This window comes from Erpetoichthys calabaricus, chromosome 5, assembly GCF_900747795.2.
Source record: "Erpetoichthys calabaricus chromosome 5, fErpCal1.3, whole genome shotgun sequence".
Classification (NCBI taxonomy): Eukaryota; Metazoa; Chordata; class Cladistia; order Polypteriformes; family Polypteridae; genus Erpetoichthys; species Erpetoichthys calabaricus.
The window spans coordinates 200,846,977-200,873,101 of record NC_041398.2 but is presented as its reverse complement, the minus strand read 5'-3'; the positions used below and the strand labels follow the sequence as shown (position 1 = coordinate 200,873,101).

At 34.8% G+C, this 26,125-nt stretch overlaps 1 protein-coding gene across 2 annotated transcripts in view; it reads left to right on the top strand.

Annotated features, from left to right (window-relative positions):
• Nucleotides 1–25,896, top strand: part of ark2n (arkadia (RNF111) N-terminal like PKA signaling regulator 2N) — an 85,508-nt gene extending 59,612 nt beyond the window's left edge. For both annotated transcript variants that reach the window (XM_028791181.2, XM_028791183.2), the window contains 2 exons: nt 15,462–15,588; nt 23,143–25,896. In XM_028791181.2, coding sequence (XP_028647014.2) covers nt 15,462–15,588; nt 23,143–23,332 — 317 coding nt within the window. In that variant the 3' untranslated portion in view covers nt 23,333–25,896. The remainder of the gene's footprint in view (nt 1–15,461; nt 15,589–23,142) is intronic.
• Nucleotides 25,897–26,125: the final 229 nt, after the last annotated feature.

Below are 26,125 nucleotides of genomic sequence, written 5' to 3'. Positions count from 1 at the left end.
TTGTTTTAGCTGCTGTTCAGTCTTTTAACCCTAATAATTCAAATTTAACCTAGTAGTCAGGCTTGCAGTTGACTAACTCAGTCAAAATGTACTTGTTAAGGTGATGTTAAATACTCTGTGATCAATATGCTTATAGCTTAAGTACTTTATTAAAGTCAGGTTGAAATGGTTTAGTTGATACATTCACACAAATTGTACTGTAAATAGCGTTTAAAATTTATGAAAGAAGAAAGATTCATAGTTTTCTCTTAATGCTTTTCTCATTAAGAAAAGTGTATATATTTGGAGTGTAACATAATATCTATATAATAAATATTATAAAATAGGCAAAAAAACATGTCTTTATAGTTTTCTTGTGTTCTTTACAAGCCAGTTGTCATGATTTAGCTGGCAAAAAAAATAAAATTTAAATCATAATTAGGAGGCACTAAGAATGTCACTGAGACACTTGGATCTTAATAGCAATAAGGAGACAAAGGTACATGCATATTGTGACAGAATGTTATAGAGCCTCCCACTTCCCTGAAAAAGTACCTATATAAGGTCTTCTGTTATTTGACTCTACTAAAAGAATTTCCCCTTGGGGGTTAATAAAGTATGTATGTATCGATCCATCGATTGTACATACCTTCATAGACTAGCCTCTTATGCTGAAATAGGGAGAGGGGTTGAGAAATTGTACATAATAGTGTAATAAGTGTCAAAAAGGTACCAATGACAGAAAAAAAACTTGTGATTTAAAATATTGTTTCTGAATATAGGTTTCTAGTAAATTAGAATTAAGGGTATTGAGAGTTTGAACTGAATTCTCTAACTTTCATTGGGAGAAAAATAAAATGACCATCACAACATTACATGTTAAAGCGTGTGATATGTCTATTATGTAATATTCCAGCTTCACCACTGTCTTATAAGATTAGCAGTCAAACAAAATAACATTAAAAACAAATAACAAAAAAAAAATCACTAAAACCAAAGAAAAGCTGGCTCTAGAATATGACATTGTGCTGACCTGTTGCTTATCATTTGCTGTTTAAAAAAATATACAGTTTGTTTTGGTTCAACACCCATTTTTTCTAATATATATTAAGTAAAGCAACAATTTATGTGTGTAGACTGGTAAGAATTCATTTTTTTTTTGCTATTTTTTATTTTAATTATGATGCTATTTAAAAAATAAGTAAACAAGTGGCTAATGGAATCCCTGCCCATTAGGATTCTATGTTGTTTGCATTGGTGTCTTCTCTGCTTAACATTCATTAGCGATAATCAAGAAGCCGCTGAAAAGATATAGCAAAAAATACAAATACTTCTTATAACTATAAATTTCATGCTTCTGTACTTTTTCTAAACGCAAAAAGGAAAAACAGGCAGATAAACAAAAGGATGAATTAAAATGGCCTCATTGATTGTTATGAAAAATATAAATTTATTTATAAAGATATTTGTGTGCGTGTCAAAAAAATTTTTTCATAATTTTTACTTACTGAAACTTTAGTCTCCTTCAAAGTACTCACCATGTGACTGAATGCATTTGTCCCAATGGTTTTCCCACTGGTGGAACCATTTTTGGAATTGCTGAAGAGGAATGTTGTTCAATGCCTGCAGAGATTTTTATTTGACTTCCTCCACGGCACAAAAACTCTTTCCTTTGAGTTCTTTTTTCATACGCGGGAACAAAAAAAAGTTGCACAGATCTAGATCAGGCGAGTATGGAAGGTGGCAAGAACTCCCAGACACACAAGTCAATTCAGAAATCTCTTCAATAGTCCGACTATCTTCGTAAATTGCATTGCAAAATTTTTCAAGATTTTTGTCATTCCTAATTTTGGAAGGTCGGCCAGATCTTGGTTGGTCTTCAAGTGACAGTTTCCCCATGTTTGAAATGCGAAAACAAGTCATAGACCTGTGTTTTACTTAAAGCTTCCTCCTTAAAAGCGGTTTTCCCTAAGAGAAAACAAAATTTAATGGAGACTCACTGTTCTTTATGATCACAAAAATTGCAGGACACATTTAATAAGCACCAAGAAAAACTGACACGGAATGCCTTACGAGCAAAATACAGAGCAACACCACTTGGCAGACTGCCACAGAATACTGTAAGTATGCTACACCTAGTGGCAAAATTCGCAGCTAAGTCTAGATTGCGCGCCACATACAGATTACAGTTATTTGTGGGTACCCCCTCTTGTATGTATCTTGCTGTGGAAAATATCTTTGCTTAACACCTTTCTCAATTACAGGAAAATACAAAAGCAATAACAGTAGTAATTTTATTGAAATACTAAGTATTTATTAATTAATTTGAGACCTTTTAAAATTTAGTTTTAATAGTAACTTATGTTTGACAAAGATTAGTATGGTTGAATATTGGAAAACTAATTAACTCCACACACTATGAAATGTGCTTCAAAAAGTATCAGCCCCGAAGTTCTGTTTAAAAAATATATATATATATATATTTGCTTACATTTTGAAATTTTTTTTGTTCAGTATTTTCCTGTCTATAATAGAAAAGTTTCATATCACAAAGAGAGTGCTCTGTGCCTGTCATTGGTAAAAGTAGGTGCCAAGTAGGCTGACTTTTTCGATTTGTGATTACTTTCAGTGGAATTTCTTATACTGGTGTTCATAATGCTGAAGTTAAATAGTGCACAAACATTAGTGTGTTACATGTTTCTACAGTATTGGTATCATTTAGATGTTTTGTTTGCATTGTTTTATGTTAATTCCTCTGATTTAGTTTTATAAGTTGCATTAACTGTTCAAATAAAAAAAAAACGTCTGGTGATGTGCTTGTATTGTTGCATATGTGTCGTAATACAGTACAACACATCATTCAAAAACTTCAAACTGTTGTGATATGCTGTGCCTTTTTAAATTTGACTACAGGTGTTTACCCAACAGTATATAACATCATTTAAACATTTTTCTTAATTCTAAATTATTAAACTTCGTATTTCAGCCAATTCATTGTAGAAGCTGACAATAATGACTACCCTTTTCTTTGCTATAGATAATATTAATGTCATAGATTTTGCATTTTGAAATAAATAGCTTTTTGTTAGTACAGGGTTACAAGTTTGTAATTTTGCTGCAAAGTTTCCAAACAAAAAATATTTGACATTTTAGATCATGAAAGTGGCAGTAGTAATATCCATTAATAAATGGTTATTACATTTGGATTTTTTTCTGCAGAATTATTGCACAGGTACTAAAATGGTGAATACATTTTGTGAAAATATAAGAAATTTCTTTTATGATTTTTAATTTTATTTCAGTTTTTGTTGATATTTTGAAAGATCAATACGATAGACATTTTTTCACAGCCCATTTTGTCATTATTTACAGCAGGTACCAGTATTAGAAGAGGACAGTATAGCTGTTTTTTTTAGCTTAGTTTATAAGCAGCTTATACTGAAGTATACAATTACAAGCATACTGATTTGCAGTAAGCTTAGAACAGGTGTTTTCTATAAACATTTATTGTAGAAGGAGTATAAAAATGGACACCGCCCTATAGCATTCAGCAGTTTCTGCTGCTTTGGGGAGTGCATGTCTGTAATGTGAGCAAGTTAACATGGTTTTGTTTACACTGAGCATAAAGTATAACCATTGATAGATTAGTTATGTTTTGGTATTTATGCAGTTACATTTTTAAAAGTATTACTTGTGCTCTGATACCAGGATATTTTGTTTTTACAAATGATTGATAATGTCATTTTTCTTTTCTTTAACTGCCCCCACACCTTGTTTTAGGTAGTTATTTTTGGACTGCCTTTTGCCCTGAGTTTTCAGCCGCTTTGATTTTCCATCAGTTATATTTCATTTACTTATTAACACCTGCCTTCTGCATATCACATACTCTATGTGCCATTGCTACTCTTGGATAAATCTGGTGTTCATATTGAAAGCTCATCAAGGATATAAATGAGTTTAGTGTCCTGCTTTTAAACCTAGTGCTGCATTGGTCTGTCTTCAAGGACCCCAGTAACTTTTGAGTCACTTACACAAGCAAAATCTCTACAGTTAATTAGTCTTTCAACAATTTTCATTATCAAATGAACAGTGCCTGCCAGGTTGTCTTTTCTTAACGAATAACTTTATGCCAAACTTTGTGAAAGACTGTTTATGAATGTTTCTTGATTCAGAGCTATTCTAGTAGTATTTGTAAAAATTCAGAATTCATTTTTGTCAATGCTAGTCATGAAATGTCCATAACAGGTATGTCATGTGTACATTGTAGCAAAGGTCAGTGGTCGAGTTTATAGTTGTTGGCTGACCTGCAACCTTGTGTTCTGAGCATTCATTTAAAGAAGTGCTGATCACAACACCACCAGGTAGTGAGCTGGCTAAGAATCATGAAGTACCTGTTGGACTTGGAAAAGCCAAAAAAGGTAGTGATGGTTTTGTGGAAATGATTATCACATAACTCTATTTGGATGAATTCACATTTCTTTTTGAATGACCACCTTCTGCATTTTGGAAGAGGTCAGTACCACAGTGGTCTGGATTAACTGTATTCCAGACCTCTTTATTGGAGGGAAGTGCAAACAGTTGTGGCCAGAAGGGTGTTGGTACTTGTCATGGCAGCAAGCTGGGGACCAGTTGGTGGACACCAGAGATAAGGGAATCTGTCAAGGTGAAGAAGTGGAGACTGACTTCTGCACAGTCTCGTGGGTTCTGGAAGAATAGTCAATGACTCAGTAAGAGTAGGCAAGATGTCACCATGGCTGTTCTGACCAGATATGTCGAGGCATGGAAGTAGAACTTGGAAAAGTTCCTATATGTGTAAGATACACCCTTTTTAAACAGGTAGTGTCAGAAACTGTAGATGGTTTAGAACAATTTTTGTGAGCAAGGTCAATGAGATTCATAGTGGGATGGTTATATGGATGGATAGGCTCTGGGTGTGTTGGGTAAGACACCCCTTCTTTCTTGTGTGGAAGGAGTAGTAAGTGCCTTGAGACTGACAGACTGGAAGGTGGTCCCCATTTTTAAAATTGGAGAAAAGAGGCTGTGTTCCAATTCTCAAGGGTCCCACTCCACAGACTCCTAGTAAACATCTTTCTGAGCTCACTCTATGCAATGGATTTCAATCTCAAGCTGGATTACATTTACATCTGACATTAAAATGCATCTCCAGCATCCGCTTGCATTTATCTATACAAAACAGTGTAGTGTAACTCTTCAAATGGAACGTGGCTGCTAGTAATAAATCCAAAAAGCAAAAGTAAAAAGGTGGCAAGCAAGACTGTTATAAAGAACTTGAAGTATTATAGCATGCTACCTAAGATGTTAACAGTCTTATGAAGGAGATAGTAGTTTCACATCACACATTAAGAGAAATATGAGACAGAATATATGATTGTGACAAGTAGAAAGGCGCCTTTTTGTATTGTTTGTAAAAAAAAAAAAAAAAAAATGGCGAAAGTTGTGTGTTGATACATTCCTGCCCGACTGGGTATAAAGTGTTCATAGTTTTCTGTAAAATTTAGTCCATCTCTGCACCATGGAATAAGGTCAGGAGCTCAGCAATATGGGGAGACCATGGATTTGGGCAAAAGGATGGTAAGGTCCAAGGAATTTGGCAAAGGTTTTGTGTAAACAATCAGCAGTGTATAAATGTTTACACAAAAATGTGAGCTTCATGTCAACTCAAAATTGGCATGTTTAATTTTCATTTCATTTTTGGAATTTTCTGCTGAGCATGAGGAGGTCACATGGACCTTCACATTATGCCTCGGGAGTATTTGCTAGCATAGCAGAAAGGCTTAGCGATTTATTCCATGTTTTAATACTTGTGTGGGTGGCTGGGACATAGAAGATGGGAGGTGAGGTTTCCGATGAATCGCTTGTGTTCTCCTGTTTGCTATTAGGATGCCTTTCTCCTTTTCCTGTTCTTGTTACCTTGCTGTGAATGAAAGCCCCACCACCCCTGCCTCATTTTGTGCTACAGTAAATGCAAAGTGGGTCATAATTTTGATGATTCTGCCTGTTTCTATTTTTTTTTTCTTTTAGTCATTTTAATTCAACATATGGAAAAGGGTAAGGAAAAAAAGGAATTTGAACGGTGGACAGAGTGATCTTATTTAACTAGGCATGCCCTATTTGTGCAAAGTCACAGCTGATTTACTTGCATGTGTCCTCATCTCCCATACAGCAAATGTCAAGAAGTAACTGACCTATATAAAGAAGAGCTACACTTAAAAATATTCATCATTCCTGTGCTAAGGGGTTTTCTGTTATAGATGATAAACATTGCTTATAATACTCCCCATATTATGTCCTGAATCTAAAAAAATTCTGACACATCTTAGTGTACTCATACTATATACTCCAGTATTTTGGTCTCATTAAAGTTGTTTTTTCTCTAATTTGTTTGCTGTTTGACTGTAACTTCCTATTTCTTCCATGCCAGTTTTACAGAAGGTAAATTATGAGGGGGTTGGAGTTTAGGTGCTAAACATTGCGTTAAATTTCCTAAATGGTTTTCAATTTCAATTCGGCCAAAAACAATTAAACTGTTTTTATTTTAGGTAGTTAGGCATGGTTATTAAGAGAAGACCATGGGAGTAGACCTGGGATGTTATGGAAGAACTGTATCACTTGCCTAGCCTGAAGCACTTATGAATTTCCTCCAGAAGATGCTGGAAGAAATTCCTCAGAATAAGGGTAGCCTGCTCCGCCCAATACCTTCTGTGGCAACTGCAAACCTGTTTAGGATAAGTAGAGTGAAAATAATAAATAATGAGCAATACCTTTTGAGATTTTAAAAGCTATTGTGCAATTATAAAATAGTCTTAAATTGGATGGCTGTCTTGGACACCTGAGTGCTGAAACCTTAATAAACTTTATTTCCCTGTATTTTAGTCACTGTATCTACGTATTATAAACTGTGTACTGTATTTTTAAATACCTAGCAACAATAGTGATTTACTACCCTCTGCCAATGTCTGTCTAGTCTGTTATTTTTAGTTTGCAACTGTTTTACATCAGTCTTGTTTTGTACATAATTAAAAAGCATTTACTTTTGTGGTTTATGCTTGGATTACAAAAGTCATTAAAAGTGTCAACTCTCAATTTGATATTTTTTCTGGAAAAAAGGCTCCTCATTTTTAAGTCAAATATCAATAATTGAGCTGAAGGAATACATTCTGCCATTTAATTATTTCATCCTAAATCTCCAGTATCTCGGGAATAATTTTTTTTTTAATGAATTTACCAGAAATCCCAAAATAATCTGTAATTTTGTGTACTATAATCAGGTTTGGTCTACGATTTTAACACGTTGTCAGTTTAAAATAAACTGTAAAGTGAAATTAAACTTATCAATGACTAGTAATCAGTATCATGAGGCATTGGTGTGTTGGAGTACTGCAGTATTCTTCATTGCAATATATCATTGACACATTATGGAAGCAGTGCATTTTACTGGCAGATTTTTCGCATATACATTTTTTGTAACCACAGTGGGCATGTTGAGAGTGATGTCAATAGATGTGAGTTCTTCTGCAGATACTTACATTTGACTAAAGTTCATCTCCCGAGAGCTACATTGAAGCATCACAAGCAAAGAGAAAGCCAACGTTCCATTAAAAATAAATTTTAAAAATGGATGCAAAGCATCCCAGAATTTTTCCCCTATGTATGTCATTACAGTGTTCATTTGTACTGTATATTCAAACAATGTTTTAAATGCAAAATATACTCTTGTCAAATATATGTATAATTTTTTTTTGGTAACTACACTAGAATAGGGCCTTATCTCACAAGGTATCACATACGATTAAGTTTCCAATATATACTGAATGTGTGTTATAGGTATAATAACTTAAAGTCCCCAGTCTTAATTTGAGTATTACAAAGATCCTTAATTAATTTACACTATTAAAACAAGATAAGTGAAGTCAAGGATTTCTCTGATCAGATATAACAGGTATACATTTTTGAATATTGTGGTAATATTTCAATAAAGGCAGAAAATGAATGGCAATATATTACAGAAATGAGTTTTTAATACTTAACATACTGGAAAACAGCAAAATTAAAATATTATCTGATCATTATCGACCTATATGAGTAATGTTTCATTGGATAACTGGCAGTTTCCTACCAGTCTAATATCAATAATTTATAGCTAGTAGTCAATTTTCTCTTTTATTTTTTTTACTGCTTTTTGAGAGGGGGTATATTGAAGAGATCTGCTCTAAGAATAATTTCTCACTTGATGATAGCACAGTGTTTTGCATTTTGTTTAACGAGGCAGTCCGGTTGTAAATGTGTATGTGTTAGTAACATAAAAATGATAGGGTTTATTTACAATGCTAGAGAAATATCAGTTGATAACTTTTGCACATGTAATGAAGAGGTTGGTGAAAAGTGCAAACTTTCAAGATAGAATGGTTTGCTGTAGTATCTAAAGTGGTCATTTGGTGAATTATAGTGTTTGTGAGCATGCATTTTTTTCTAAATTGTGAATAAAACATACTTAGTGAGTCAGTTTAATATTTATTTATTATTTAAATGTCATCTTTGAGAAATGGCTATGGATAATAATTTTGCATAGCAAATTTTAAAAGATGAGGGAAGTTACAAATTCAATCTTCTTCTTAGGATAAACCTGTTTTTTTTATACAAATCCTGTATATTTTAAATCCAGTTAATTATTCTGGTTTGTTAAATCAATAGTTGTAAAGTTGTTGCCAAAAATATAGTATCTCTTAAAAGAATGTATCTCTGCACAGACTAAAATGATTGAAATTTAGTGACACAGTTGCAATGCCTTTCCAGTTCCCTTGAAACTTTTTTCATATAAAGAGAATTGGGCCATTTGCCTCCAGCTATTATGAGAAGTAGGCTGACAAAAGAAAAAAAAAAACTTTTTTATACTGAGGTCTAATTAGCTGTACAGTAGTTGACTTCTCAATAATGTGCAAAATACGTATCCTTCACCTAATTTTTTTTTTTTAAATTATGGTTAACAGTCCTTAATTAAGATATACGTTTAAACAAAACAGACAAGAATTACATGCATCTGAATTTGTATAGATATAAATATTAGTATAATATTAGTATAATATAATATTAGTATTATTATTAGATAATAATAATATTAGTAGTAATCTTTTATATTGTCTCCTTATTGGATTGTTTTGAATTCAGTTTTGGTGCATAGTAGTGTGTATGTTAAGGCTGATGCCAATTGACTATTAATTACCTGTTTATACCATATGCAGTCATCACGTTGGCATGGTTTTGTATGTTATTATAATACAATGAAATTTCAGAAAGATGTGAAGGATCTTGAAGCATACCAAAGGCCAAATTTAAAAAAAAAAGCATTAAAAATAATCCTTGTGGGTGAACTCTTACAGTTAATTGGATATTTATTAATGTTTAGAATATTGGTTACAAATGGTTAACAAATAATGATTTGGGTCTAGCATCGTCGGCAATCTTTGCTTGCACCAAGTGTTATACAGTAATCCCTCGCTATATCGCGTTTCGCCTTTCGCGGCTTCACTCCATCGCGGATTTTATATGTAAGCATATTTAAATATATATCGCGGATTTTTTGCTGGTTCGCGGATTTCTGCGGACAATGGGTCTTTTAATTTCTGGTACATGCTTCCTCAGTTGGTTTGCCCAGTTGATTTCATACAAGGGACGCTATTGGCAGATGGCTGAGAAGCTAGATTGCTTACTTTTCTCTCCCTCTTGTGCTGACTATCTGTGATCCTGACGTATGGGGATTGAGCAGGGGGGCTGTTCGCACACCTAGACGATACGGACGCTCGTCTAAAAATGCTGAAAGATTATCTTCACGTTGCTATCTTTTGTGCAGTTGCTTCCTGAAACGACATGCTGCACAAAAGCTCGAAGGGCACGTATTGATTTTTGACTGAAAAACAAACTCTCTCTCTCTCTCTCCCCCTGCTCCTGACGGAGGGGGTGTGAGCTGCCGCCTTCAACAGCTTTGTGCCGCGGTGCTTCGCATACTTAAGCCAAACAGCCCTATTGATTTGTTTGCTAGAGATTGTTTTCTCTATCTGTGTGACATTCTGTGCTCCTGACACGCACTCCTTTGAAGAGGAAGATATGTTTGCATTCTTGTAATTGTGAGACAGAACTGTCATCTCTGTCTTGTCATGGAGCACAGTTTAAACTTTTGAAAAAGAGACAAATGTTTGTTTGCAGTGTTTGAATAACGTTCCTGTCTCTCTACAACCTCCTGTGTTTCTGCGCAAATCTGTGACCCAAGCATGACAATATAAAAATAACCATATAAACATATGATTTCTACTTTGCGGATTTTCTTATTTCACGGGTGGCTCTGGAACGCAACCCCCGCGATGGTAGAGGGATTACTGTATAGGGGATGAGACCCTTTACATGTTAATGCACCATGAAAGATGCCTCATCAAGTTTATAGCACTACTTGTGAAAATGATCAGTTTTTTGCTCTGTTTATTAAACCAGAGAAGGTCCCAAAAGCTATGTGTATTGTTCCTTCCACTTCTGAATTTAGACTGACCACATTTTTCCCCTTGAAAAGCTCCATGTGACCTACGTAGAAAGCATCTGCAATATCATAGCAACTAGCTCCCCCCCAGTTAGGAGCTGAGATACAAGTGCTGAATCTTCAAATAATGTTCCTGTACAAATATTTAGATTGCTATTAATAAAGAAGAGAAACTATTAATATATATTGCAACACTGTGCCTCAGGATTAATTTGAAGAAGGGTCTGCGTTATTGTATTCCTAAACTGCAAGTTGCAAATTGCTTACATTTTGAGGTGCAAATTCATTTACCTCTTGCAGATGCTCACTTCACTCCCACCCTGCATTAATGTATAGTAACCTTTTAATTGTTTTGGCTTAGTTTGTCTCTAAGTAGGTGATATGCTTCTTTTATGTTTATATCTTGTTTTTCAATTGTTTTAAGTGCTCAATAGGCAAAGTCACTATCTGAAGTGGCAATAAGTGCACCCCCACTTCCTTCTATTTGTAATAAAAGTTTAGAAAATGTTATTTTATAGGCCGTCTGTTATACATGCACATTAAATTGAAGGATGTAAAAATTACAAAGACATACAGGTAATTTTCTTAAGCTCAAGTGCATTTATGAAAAAACAAAATAGATGCCATGTGATAGGTATTTTTGTATATTATAAATAATATGAAGTTGTGTCAAAAGCCCATAGGAGTGCATTGAAAATGCTGAAAGGTACAGACCATGAACCAGATACAAAATAAAAGGATTTTTGTAATTTTAAGATCCTGCAACTGGCCTAAATTAGTTAGTAGTGAGTAGCTCAAGGAGAGAGCAGTATTTTAGGTATTTTGGATATTGTACAAGTACCTAGGGTACTAAGTGTGCAGTTGGCCACAAAAACAGAATCCTTTCAAAACCAATACAGTGCACTTCAAATAAAATCAAGCCTTTTTTTAACTTAAAATATTTTGATTGGAAGCAACTATGCTATTACACCTGCTGCCTTCTGTAATGACAAAATGTTTCTTTAAACTATCCAGTTATCAGTTATGAGTAGCAGCAGACAAGCTGGGCTGAATCAGAGAATGTGTAATAGATTCCTTGACAACTTTAAATTTAGGTATGAATTGTTTGCAGTGTGTAAGTAAACAGACAACCTAACATTATTTAAAAACCAACAAACCCGTGATTCTCAAAAGAATCGCAAATCCAAGAATGGCAATCACTTTCTGTTCCCTCCAATATTTGGAGGGAAGAAAAATCATGGAGGGTGGGTGCATCCTGGGAAAGTTTTATTTAATTAAATAAATATATTTGTACTAAAGCGGTTTCTTTTTGGAGCTGTGACTCATCTGGTTCTGGTGTTTCAGAAGCACGTTGTAGGCGCCTGCATCCATTGTTTTTATCCATGCGGTCTCGTATTTGTTTTTTATGGCTGTGTCGTTAGCTAGAAGTTGTTTGCTGATGGCGGCGGATTCGCGTGCTGAAGTGACCATGGCGGCGGATCCGGGCTTGGAGGGCTACATTATCAAACGAAGGTGGTGTGCATGGTCGCGTTCGGGCAGAGGTTGTACTGTGTACGGCTTGCTTGTGGCCTGTGGCTTCTGTGCATATATACAACCTGGCGTGCACGCTTTACCTCAAGTTTAATTTACAGGTTGTATTGTTTGGGCGCCACCTACTGACTCTGGGAAGCCACTGGGTTTGACTCGGGGGCGCTGAGGTGTAGTGCGGGTGCGCTTTCGGTGCTTCTTCCTTGCATATACACAAACATCACTAAACAAATGTTGTATATGTGGTGGTGTGTGCGTTCAGGCGGTGGTTGTATTGTGACCTGAAGTTTAGTTTACAGGTTGTATTGTGTTGTTTGGGCGCCACCTAATGACTCTGGGAAGCTGCTGGGTTTGACTCTGGGGGTGCTGAGGCGCAGTGCGTGTGTGCTGTCAGTGTGTCGGGCATCCGTGCATATATACAACCTTCGTTTAGTAATAATGATATGAAAGCAGTGGAGCATTGGATCTGCCATCATGATGAAATTTTTTAATTCCTTGATAGCTTTTGTACTAATTTGTGAAGAATTTCCTGTTTATAGTTCCTGGTTGCTTGCTTCATTTTTAACTCGCATGAAAGGCTGATCTCAAGCATTTTATTGGTTGTAGGTGTATGCATCTGGTTCATTGTCAGAATTCACTTTGCATTGTTCCATATTGGAAAGAGGGATATCTTTGCCTGTGATTCCTGTTCCTTTTGAAGGGAAAACAAATGAGACTTTAAAAATGTTGTTATAAAAACCGCTTTAAAGAGTTGGTTTAAATGGAAATATCTGTAATTATCTTGAAATTTACTGTTACAAATTCAAACATTATTACATATGTATGTTTAATATGGATTTAAGTAGTTTTCAGTTACTGGACAGTAGCAAATGTTAGGAAATAAATTGAGACAATGGATATGCAAAGGTAGTTCATGACACATTGTGCTTTATAAACAATATGCTGAAATCCCCCTAAGATTATAAGCTCCCCATTTATTGTTACATTGTGAGGATTCCTACCTTTGCCATGCATTAAAGTTCAAGCTTTGCATTGTATTTTGGTATTTATGAATTCAAATATTAGTTTACTTAAGGTAGTTGGGTAGCAACTGTATCTACGAGTATTTTAAAAGCGTTTTTACTGTTAAAACTTACATATTTTATATTCCAGAAAAAGGCAAAAAATTGTTCACTTTAATAAAAGCCATTGAATGTGATTTCAGTTTTTGCCATAGTATTGAGTCTATTGTAAGTTTTCCTTGGTATTGGTAATAGAATAGAAGAGAATTCTGGTATTGTGACATCCCTAAAGGGGACACCCCAACTCTCTGCAATATTGCATGTAGTTAACACCAAGGGTGCCTTGCCTCATCCCTTTTGTTTGATGTTTATTTATATAAGTGCATTTGACAAACCAATGGGGACATCCTCCCCATCACAAAACACTGCATTGCTCAGAGTAAGAAGTCATTGACAAATGTATGTACTCAATTAGGCAATTTGCTAAGCATGTCTTCCTTGCCAAAATTTCATCCTTCTCTTCGCTAGTTAACAACCTTCATTTTTCATAATGTGGCAGCCCCGTTTTTCTCTGTACTTACTGCCTCTGCTTTGTCATTAGTGTGGTTGTGCTGGCTGTCTTCAATGCATGAACTGCACACCTCATTTGTCTGGCTAATTTCCTATAATTTTACACCAATTTTTATTGATTCAGTTGAAGTGTTTTTGAAATCTTGGGGTATTTAGTTTTTCAACTGCGGTGGATATCCATAAATATAGGTATATCGAAATATCCTTTCTTAGCAGATTCCTACTGCCCTAGATGTATCATCCCACCAAATTTCAGCTTTTTAACCAAACAGAAAATTGTCTCACTCACTCAACAACAAAAACACTGCATTGTATTTCTTTCTATTATAAAAAAAAAAAAAAATCTTAAGACAAGACTATTGCCAAGAGATTTTATCAAGTCCCGTCCTCCTCTCAACCATTTGTGGTTAATGGCCCACGCCTATGGTCCTCTCACCTCTCATTTGTGTGAATGCTTTTGTCAGACATAATTCCTGTGCTCTCAGCTCTTATAAATTTTTACGTTTTCCTCACTTTAAGTTCCCAATAAAAGAAGACTTATGTCCAAATCTTAATGAAGAATTTCATCCTGAAGGGTTATCAACAGAAGAAATGAGTACACGGGCAATCCTAGCACAGAGAAATGATGAAGTCAAACGAACTTACGTGTAAATTGTCAGTTGGTTACACAGCATGCGTATCAATAGACTTTGCTGAAACAGTTGGTGGTGATTGTGCGGAAGATGAAAACACCAGCTTACAATATCCCGTAGAATATCTACAACCATTAACACCGTATGGTCTTCCACCGGCCGAATTACTGTTGAAAGAAGGATGTATCGTCATGTTATTGCGTAATGTATGTCTGAGTGATGGACTATGCAATAGGACAAGATTAGTTGTATTCAAAATTGGTTGAATAATTCTGACAAGTAAAATTTTAACAGGTGACAAGAATGGTAATGTAGTACATCTTCTCGTGGAAAACAGACACCAAAGGAGATCTTAATATGCCATTCGTATTAAAACATTTACAGCTTCAAGTTAGAATAGCTTTTGCTATGACAATTAACAAATCACAGGGACAAACATTCGAAAAAGTCAGTTTATTTATTAGAAACAATATTCACTCACGCAGTTATATATTCCAAACACGGAATCAAAATTCAAAGTGATATTAGCGAAAAGTTAATTCCAACTATTGTTTTTAATGAAGTTTTAAATGTTTAAAAAGTATTTGCGTGTTAATTACAAATTCAAACAGAACGAAAACATATAACGCAACGAATACATCTAACGCAACATGAAACATAATTTTCTTTCAATTTATTACGTTTTCCTATTTTTTTACTATGGTTAATTACTCACTGTAATGTAAAATAGTTAGGTCTATTACGCATATGTAACAATTCCTATGAAAATAACAATGTTTAAATTGTACATCCGCTTCCCCATACGTGAGCAGCAGAGCTGCGAAGTGACTAGCGCGTTGCGCCTGCATGGGGGTTGGTGAGCGGAGCAAGCAGGGGGCAGAGCCCCCTAGTAGTATATATATAGATTCATGTAATGTAAAATGGAAGTGATTGTGCTCTTATCACTTCATAGGCAAATCTTTGTTTATAAACACTGTGGGTTTAGGCATACACTGTACCTATTTTGCTATAATGGCATAAAACAGGTTTTCTTGGGTTGCAGTCACTTAAGTCTCTCTCAAGCTCAGTGATTAGCTATTTGGTGTTACTAAAAGTATTTTTCAGTTCCTTTCACAGGATGAACCTTAAAGTTGTTCTACATTGGTTTGATGTTTGTTAAACTCTGATAAAATTAATAAATAACTATTTTTTTTGTTTTATTTTTAGGATGTTTAGAGGGAGAGTTTACAACTGGTGACCAATCGATCTGTGGTCCTCTTAAAATAAAAGAAGAAATAAACATTGCATCATCAGATAGTGAGGTGGAAATTGTGGAAGTACAGGAAAATGCAAGGTATTGTTTTCTTTCAGCTCATCTAAAAGTCTGTCTGTTTCCCTAGTCATTTTGTGAAATATTTTGTATATAATAACTAGAAATTTTTAATCAAACTTTATTTGTGAAACAGCTTTTCTACCTATTTGGTTAGTTCTTGCATTTTAAACACAGGAACGACAAGTGTTTATAGTTGCTGTTAATGGTAGTAGTAAGAACTGCTGCACAAAATTTCAGAAGCCTGAGCTTGTATTGGTTTTAGGTGTGTTCGCATATAGTGCATGAAGCACCTATTTGACATCACCCTGTCTTGTCTGTCCATCTCTCTGTCCACATGACACAAAGCAGTACCCTGTAGACTGATTTTTCTTGAAATCTGACACACTGATTCTTCAAGAAAATTTGTCAAGATAATATAATTTTCATTTAAATATCTTGAGCAAATTGTACTATACATAGTTTTAAAATTTCTAAATCTCCCAATGAAAAGCAATTTTGTATTTACAGAGTTGTCTGTTTTAAAAAGGATAAACTCTGTCCATCTTCAATTACAGATTACTTTACAGTTTAAATTTTACCTTGACAGCAGTTACACCAGTTTGTATGTCTTGTATATTTTCCCTTTTTCACCTGTGAAAGCGGCTGCTGATGGCAAACAGTTCCTCAGAACAAGTTGATTTAAAAACTAGCAGACTGCGAGTGTGGGTAGGAAGTCGCTGTCACTAGCTGTTTGCATGTGCCAGGACTGCAGTACTTTGTCAGCAGGTCCAGCTCAGCAAGCAGAATCCTCTCCATTATTAAGTTGATTCTCCTTTATTAACTCTTCCCAGTAGTTTGGGAACAAGTGCATCAGCATTTCAAACATTGTGATGCTTCATGTCTTAACATGTAAGTGAAATGACCTTTCTAACTGTAACAGTAAAAAATGCAAGCAAGGAAAACATAAGATCATCTAGATGTGTATGTGGCATGTACGCTATTGTGCACAAAACAAATGAAAATTTACTTAGTATTTACCTTAAGGTAAACCAATCTCATGCCTCCATTATTTGCAGATTATAATTATTCACTATTTCACTGTCAGTGTAATTTACTGGAGTGACTAGATGTCCCGGTGACAAAGGCAGTCACAATTTCAGGCTATGCATCCTGATCAATAACAGGAGAAACTTAAAGTGTCCCCGTTCTAACAGCCAGCCCATCTAATAAAACATTGCTCCACTGAAACAAACATCTTCACGTATATTTAGATCTGCGTGTGCAAAACTAAGAAGGGGAACCCTTCCGTACCACCACTTTCTCCACTTACCACTTGACTGGATTTAATACATAGTGCATTCAAAACTCAAACATTGAAAGCTTGATTAGGAAATTGTGTTAAATTAGAACAGAATCGAGAGGCTGTCCAAGAAGTAGACAGAAATATAGTACTGCCATTTATTTGTTTCCACATTAGCCACTGTGAAGGATCATGTTTTAATTTGAATTCAACTATGTGTATGATGTCGCACCTACTTTGTTGCAGAGACTGGAAATTTCACAACAGACTGTCTCTCTTTTGGTCCAATAAGAAAGAGACAGCCTGTTGCAGTGTTCCCGAGACTCGGCAAAAATGCAGCCACAGCATTAAGTGTTTTTTGCATCACATTATCTTTGGTGGCCATTTTTGGTCAAAAAAAAAATCTTGCAGCCCTGAAAATGTAGCTTTGTCATCATGTAATGCACTTCTAACTTTTTTCTTTGAGGTCCGAACACCAGCTTTTTAACTTTTTTTTTTTTTTTTTTTTGATCCTTCAAAATTGTTGACAGCGTTGAAGGTGCTATTCGAAATGCTTTAATATTTCTTTCAGTGTGAACCGATGCCTTTTCCTACTCTTTTTTTCATCACAAAGAAAACTTTGACAAGTGCTATGACACACCAATGCACATGACACAACTACCCAAGTGGACTGAACATTGATTCAGAATTCAGCTATGTGTATGATGTCGCACCTACTCTGTTGCTGAGACTGCCAGAGACTGGAAATTTCACAACAGGCTGTCTCTCTTTTGATCCAATAAGAAAGAGAGAGCTTGTTGCAGTGTTCCTGAGACTCTGCAAAAATGCAGCCACAGCATTAAGTGTTTTTTGCATCACATTTGGTGGCCGTTTTTGGTCCAAAAAAAAAAAAAGTTTGTTGTACTGAAATTTACATTTTGTTAAACATGATAATGTATGAATGTTTGTTCAGTCCAACAAAAAATATTTATTCTGAAAATGTCTTTATTTGCTGTGATATAATTTGACCTGTAGTGATGTTTGTTTAGTACTTTGGAATTTATTTCCATGTTAGTGTATGATTTGTGGTGTAAATTTTCAGGGGTTATCTTTATGTAAATTGTTTTTTTTATTCAGTGTTCCCCCGTAGATAACTTGTTAATACCACTTTTAGCATCAGCAACTGCAGTCAGTATGTTGTCCATGGTTAAGTGCCCAAACAGTGTTGTCTTGCAAGGTTTCTCGAACTATGTGCCATTTATGGGTTTTTGAGTATGAACTTCTCATTTCTGCTGTTTCCACAGTATGTTAATGGAAATTAAGGGTGGAATTTTTTCCTGAATTACATTTGCTTGTTTGTTTTAAATTGTCATACTTGCATTTTTAAAGGTAAAGCATGTAAAACCAAGTTAACACTCCAATGAAGGATATAAACAATTCACCCAAATTCACGGACATTTCAAATTTAAATGACTGAAATGCATTTGTGAAAAACACTGTACTGTATCAGACTTAAGAACAGAAGTATTTTTACATTCTCAAAAAAAAAAGACCTATTATAAATATGGTATGTTCTAAGCTCTACCGTAGCACTAGCATGTACAAATACTACATAATTTAAGCATTAATACCAGAATAAATAATTATGTTTGAAATGTACAATATGATTCTAAATGCTTCAACATATTTAGTAGGTGGTTTTAATCTTCTCCTTTCTTGAAAACTTCTTCAAAACAGATGTCAAAAATATATATAACATGACAATAATGACCTTAAACAGCCACAGTAGCATAGAAATATTGAAGAGCAGTATTTGAAAATGCCTGTGGCTCAACATATCATCATGCAGACAAACAGTTGCAATCAGTCTTTTAATCCCTTGGTGTTCAAATGTTTTGTTCAAGACCTTCTGTTTGGCTAAGGAAAGATTCATGGCATGTACCAGCTCTTTCCAGCATTTATATGAGGAATTGTATGGTGTAATTCTCACCAAAATACTTTGGTGAAAAGCCTTTGTTTAGGTGGTGGTGTTACCTCATACTGTGTAGATGAAGAGGTGGCTGTGGTTGTCACACTTAAATGTGACACACACATAATAAAATTCTCTGCAGGTTGTTTTGGGTGCTGTCATTTAAGGTGGTTGAAAAGGTTAGTTGTGTTGCCACCAGTTCTGTGACTAGGTGAGCAGTATTTTTCCAAGGCCTGCAAATTAAAGAGGATTGGCTCAAGTTGGATTTTGCAAATCCAATCCATTTCCATATAAGCAAAAAGAAAATTTATTTTGAACCAATTTGTTTTCCTCCACCATACTGCACTTTGTTTATGCTAATGCCACGTCGGCATATATGGTGTGGACAGCCAAATAAACATAGCTGCTGTAAGATGGGTAAAATAGAATTGTGGTGGTCTGCCAGTTGACTCAGAAATACATATACTGTAATATCAATGGATCTCACTGAGGTATTGATTCACAGCAGATGAAGATGGTCAAAGAGACTGCCTAGCATGGTGGGTTTTTGTGGAGTATGAAGTAACCAGCAAGCAAGTGGTCATTTCCTTGACATATACTGCCATGAATTACTCTAGAGTAGAGATGAATATTTTTGAAGTACTTCATGATTCCATTCATGAAATCCAGCTGCTGTGATATGATATAATCTAACATTATCAGAACCAATTGTCCCGCTAAATCCAAATGTTTTAATACCACTTAATTGACATTGTGTGTGAGAGTTTAATGTTCTTGTGACCTTTGCTAATATGCTAACGGTCATAAGCAGCTCTAAAATGCACTTAAATGTGAGTAGTTTAAATGTTCCCATTTTGTTTTCCCATTTCCAGGATCTTTTTAGGTAATATTCTATTCTGTGACTGAGTAAATGGCTAAAAGCTATTTATACATATGCTTAGACATTCAACTCAGATTGTAAATTGCTTTTCTCAACTCCAATACTAATCTAGGTACATTTTATAAAAGCTGGTTGACTCAGTGAAAAGAATTTGCATAGCCTAGAAAAGATATCTAAGTACTTCATAAATAAAATAATTGAGTTTTAAATTACATTCATTGTCCTTTGTAACATTTTCCAAAATCTGTGTTCTATGTGTTTCTAGTAATGGTGGTATAATTATTTGAAAACTATATTATAAAAGCAAAGTCCAGTTTTAAGCTTGAGACCAATGAGCAGTGTCTCCGCATTTCACATTACTGCTACTGTGTTCAACAAAACTACTTTTTATATGTCCTTAATTCTGGTCAGTACACATCACTGAGTGATTTGACTCTTTATTAGGTTAGCATTTAGAATAAGTGCTTTCTCACTAAGGCTATAAGAAAAATAGGTTGCAACCAGGACAAGACCCTCCACCTGATGGTTCTAACTGCATTTCACAGATTACAAGACCTTTTCTAACCTTACACATGCCCTATTGCTTTGTAAGTAGAGTGGTGTTTTAGATTAAAGTTACCAGATATATGTAATTAAATATATATACATGTGCGTAAGGGACCTATCAACAAATGTATCCTAGATGAAGGAAGCACCTCTTTCTTTAATGACTTGTGGAATCCTATAGATTTGACGCTGCAATCCATTTGACTATTTAATTTCATGTTCCAGTTGCAGGTGAAGGCAAATAATTGAAGTTTGGAAAGTATGGAGTATAACTGTAAAATATCACAATGTTCCAAGATACACAAAGTTGGAGTTTTGTGGTATAAATTAAAGTACAAAATTTGTTTTTTTTCATATCCTGATGTATTCAAATTCTATATATACATTTTGTTCTTAAATTACAGTACTGTGCAAAAGTTTTAGGCAGGTGTGAAAAAATGTTGTAAACAAAGAATGCTTACAGAAATATAAATAATGATTGTTTATTGTTATCAATTTACATAATGCAAAGTGAGCGAACAAAAGAAAAATCTAAATGAAATCAATATTTGGTGTTACTACCTTTTGCCTTCAAACCAGCATCAATTCTTATAGGTACACTTGCACAAAGTCAGGGATTTTGTAGGATTCTAGTCAGGTGTATGATCAACCAATTATACCAAACAGGTGCTAATGATCATCAATGTCACACTTAGGTTGAAACACAGTCATTAACTGAAACAGAAACAGTTGTGTAGGACGCTTAAAACTGGGTGAGGAACAGCCAAAATCTATTACCAAGGTGAGGTTGTGGGAGACAGTTTCATGTCATGGCAAGATTGAGCACAGCAACAAGACACAAGGTAGTTATACTGCATCAGCAAGGTCTCTCCCAGACAAAGATTTCAAAGCAGACTGGGGTTTCAAGATGTGCTTTTCAAGCTCTTTTGAAGAAGCACAAAGAAACGGGCAACGTTGAGGATCATAGACGCAGTGGTCGGCCAAAGGAAACGTAGTGCAGCAGATGAAAGACACATCAAGCTTATTACCCTTCGAAATCGGAGGATGTCCAGCAGTGCCATCAGCTCAGAACTGGCAGAAACCAGTGGGACCCAGGTACACCCATCTGCTGTCCAGAGAAGTCTGGCCAGAAGTGGTCTTCATGGAAGAGTTGCGGCCAGAAAGCCATACCTCCGACGTGAAAACAAGGCCAAGCGACTCAAGTATGCACGAAAACATAGGAACTAGGGTGCAGAAAAATGGCAGCAGGTGCTCTGGACTGATGAGTCAAAATTTGAAATATTTGGCTCTAGCAGAAGGCAGTTTGTTTGTCGAAGGACTGGAGAGTGGTACAATAATGAGCGTCTGGAGGCATGGTGAACAGTGAAGCATGGTGGAGGTTCCTTGAACGTTTGGGGCTGCATTTCTGCAAATGGAGTTGGAGATTTGGTCAGGATTAATGGTGTTCTCAATGCTGAGAAATACAGGCAGATACTTCTCCATCATGCAATACCATCAGGGAGGCGTATGATTGGCCCCAAATTTATTCTGGAGCAGGACAACGACCCCAAACATACTGCCAAAGTCATTAAGAACTATCTTCAGCATAAAGAAGAACAGAAGCCCTGGAATTGATGGTATGGCCCCCACAGAGCCCTGATCTCAACATCATCGAGTGTGTCTGGGATTACATGAAGAGACAGAAAGATGTGAGGAAGCCTACATCCACAGAAGATCTGTGGTTAGTTCTCCAAGATGTTTGGAACAACCTACCAGCCGAGTTCCTTCAAAAACTGTGTACCTAGAAGTGTACCTAGAAGACTTGATGCTGTTTTGAAGGCAAAGGGTGGTCACACCAAATATTGATTTGATTTAGATTTCTTTTTTGTTCATTCACTGCATTTTGTTGATTGATTGAAAATAAATGATTAACACTTCCATTTTTGAAAGCATTCATTGTTTGCAGCATTTTTTCACACCTGCCTAAAACTTTTGCACAGTACTGTATATATAAAATTAAATACAGTACACAATTATATTTCCCTCCTTGAACTATTTAGTCAAAATTAGTTATTAGATTAATCAAGTAATTGATAAAATAGTTGATACATTAATGATTTACAAAATAATCATTTATGGTCCCCTATAATAAATATTGTTTACTGTACTCGCCATATTGTGTTCCAAGTCTAAGTTTTCTGTGTGTCCATACTACACACTCCAGTTTCTCAGTGTCAATACAGTATGCCTTCTCTTTGCTTTGTTTGATTGCTGGCTGACTATAACTTCACTGTGGCTTCCATGCCAGTCTTAAAAAAGGCACCAGTGTAGTAACATACAAAATGAGTGCATCCATTTTATCGTGGTTTTCTAGAGATCACTGTGTTATTGATTAAAGGTCTTTTGTCAAACTACATTTCAGTTGCAGTGTTGTAATTATTCTTCTCGAAAAAGATTGTGATTTGGAGAGTGGGCAAGGGATGGGGGAAGATGCTAACTTCTTTTTTTCTCAGATATAGAATACTACTCTCTAAAATATTATTTTGAAAGGTTATCTACCACTGAATCTACATTTATGGAAGACAACTGAGCACGAGCAGATTAATAAAGATGGGGAATGATTAACAAAGCTGAAATATTGTGCCATTCTTAAAGTGTAGTGTAGATGTGTCCATTTTGTTATAGGAGTTTGAATGTATTCTTGACTGAACAAGCCTTTCTGCCGTGTAGGTATTGATGCCAGGATAGAGTTTGGCCTCTTGTTCCCTTTGATGGAAATAAAGCTTAGAAAATAAATGCACAAATGATTGAAATTCTTCTTCTTATGCATTATTGCATTAGAAGTTACCCTTAAGTAAACCTATCTAAATGGGTATTTTGCAAATTGGCTGTTTTTCCTTTAGCTTACTGTTCTTGTTAATTTCTTTTTTTTTTTATCTTTAGGTGCATTCATCCAAGAGGAGGTGTAATACAAAGTATTTCTTCATGGAAGCACACTCCTGTTTCACAGTACAACAGCACAAGGCAATCTCACCTCTGGACAGCAGTTTCTACCCAGTCCAACTGGGCTTCACCTCCAGAAGTAGTTGATCTCACTCTGGATGAGGACGCTAGGCGCAAATATTTACTGTAAGATCTGGTGCACTGATTCCCTGCCCTGTTTCACCTACAAGAAGTCCTACCTGATGTTTATTGAACATGTCTAATGTGAACTCTTCCTATTTACTAATAAGCAGTTTATTATTAATGCAGTTAGAGCAATATATTTATTTTTACCTCACTGACATAGAGGTATGTTTCTAAGTAGGACACTTTTCTTGTGATGGTTGATAAGAAATGCTGTTTCTTTTAAAGACAACATTCATTCTCAGACATTGAAATTTGTTTGGATTTTGTATTTTAATGTATGAACTTATTCTAGAAGTGTGCACATTCAGTTTATAAAACCATGTGTTTCAGATTTACATGATTTGATAAAGAAATAATGGTCCTTTTGGATTCTATTGGCTAATACCAAATCCCCATTACTTTTGCATAGCTTTAAAAGTTAGATATAAAAATAATAAAGAAATTTCAATTTTTTTTGAGGAGGAGGAAATTTCCTAAGTGTCTGCCTTTGAAATATCTGGCAATGTAGAGTATATCTGGAAGTAGTACATCTCGACAAAAGAGGTAGGGTGATTTATATAAGTGGGTTTTGACTTGGTCTCTACATCTTCTAGCAGAGCCACATTCAGCAACTGCTGATTTGATTATATGACCAGATATTCATGCTTTATGCAAAAAGAATGTCTCATTTATGCCAGTGATTGTAACATTTGAAAAGACCCTGCTTCTTTCTTTATCTAAAAGATTTGTCTGTTCAGAAATTAAAAATACTTTAGTAGAAACCAACACTTATCAGGTGTGTTTTTGTTTTTTTCTCTTTTTCTTCCCCAGTCCTCCCAGATCACCTTATGAGAAGTAGCTTATTTGAATAAAGTGTACATTAGACCAGTAAATTACTATTTTTGTTGGTAAAACAAATAATGAAATAATTGTGAAAACTTAAATTTTGTGTGGTAACTTTAAAATACAGATAGGCTTGTATTATATTTCATTTTCAATTTGTTAGTGTTCATCTTCCCAAAACTATGCATATTGGCAGGTCGCAGGGGAAACCCTACGATATGTTGTCTTTAAAAATTCAGCCTTGGTTAAGATGGATTGTCCTTCTGACATTTTTTGAGAAGTAATGCTGTATCTTTTATTCTTCTTTGTATAAAAGTTAAATAACATAGCATCATGACCAGGCATTCTCTACTTGTTCACTCTCATTTTAATTTATGGTCATACTGGGTTCTTTCTGTTTAACAATGGTTTTATTATAGGTGAGCACTTAAACTGTATCACATAAATAAGGAATGATTAGGTAAATATTTTATGTTGGCTAATAAATGAAATGGGTACATATTACAGGAGTGTATAGCATACCTGGTTTCCATTAAAAAGAAAACAAATTTTATTTTTCATATATATATTGATGTATGTATATATGTATGTTTGCAAATGAGGGATATATGAAATATCAAATGTATATATCTGTATATGTGTGTTTTAAAGAAATTCGCGCACACACACACACACACACTCATCATCAAAATTGACCAAAAAAGCTCTATTTGCATGTTCCAATGTGTAACTTTTCTAATTCCCTCATTATTATTAGGAAGATATTGTATATTATTTACACATTTTTTTTATACCCAGCTGTAGTGTAAACCACTTTTTTAATGTTTAACTTGCTGGAATACAATCCTTAAGTGTGTGTATGTGTGTGTGTGGTTTTTTTTTTTCTTCTTTTTTCAAAATATACAGTTTTCTTTGAAGGACAGTTTATTTGCAAACTGTCTTAATTCATAGGCCAAACACTTACTATACTAATTGGATAGTTACTAATTATATGGAATTCCCCTTTTTCCTAATATTGTTAATAACTGAGAGTTATGCATCAACTTTAAAAGAGCATGGCCAATGAGTGCATGTATCTTGTAAAGCTAATTTAAAATATTAATAGTTGTCTTTAATTTGCATTCAGCTACACACTGTTTTTCTAGTCAGTGTATTAAAATTTTAGCAAGGTCAGATTTCTCTTTAATCTACTAAAGAGGGGGCATGTCATGTGCTATCAGAACTCATGTGGATATATCTAACATTTAGATTACTCTACCAGTAAAGAGAGGGGCAGTATTTTCTTGAAGCACCCACCCTTGTTAATATTTAATGGATTTTGAATAGTATGTATTGAAAGTTTGGTTTTTTTTTTATTATTGCTATGATTTGTGTGCTTGTACATGATTGAAGCGGAGTCTGAATTTGCTTTCAGAGTGCACATACTAAATATTTAAAATTAATCACACCTATAATTAAACCATTTGAATCATAACAATTTTTTTTTTTCAACTTTCAGTATTTAATGCAGTGTTATTTTTTTCCTTACAGTGTGAGAAATCCCTACTTTAATTGGAATTTTGAGTATGTAGTTTAAGAAAAAAAATAAATAGTGTATTATTTAAAGCCTTCGTAGCAGTGCTGCTTTTCTGTTTGTTGTACTTGTGGTGTTGACTGAATTTTCTGTGAATTCTGTACATTTTCTCTTCACAATCATTCCAGCATTTGTTCTTATGATTATATAAATACAATTTAAAATGTTTTAAACTGAAGTTTCCCTTAATCTCATTTGCTCTTAATTGTTATTGGTTAATGAAAATTGTAAGTATTCAAACCATTTTGGAGATTTTCCAACCCAAACAAAACACAGCAGTCTTCAGGTTTTCACCATTTTGTTGTGTCTGCTTATGTATTCGTTAAGCTGATTTGTGCTTTCTTTGAAGTTAATTGATGTCAAATATTTAAAACATTCTTCTTTATTTTGGTGGTACAGAGT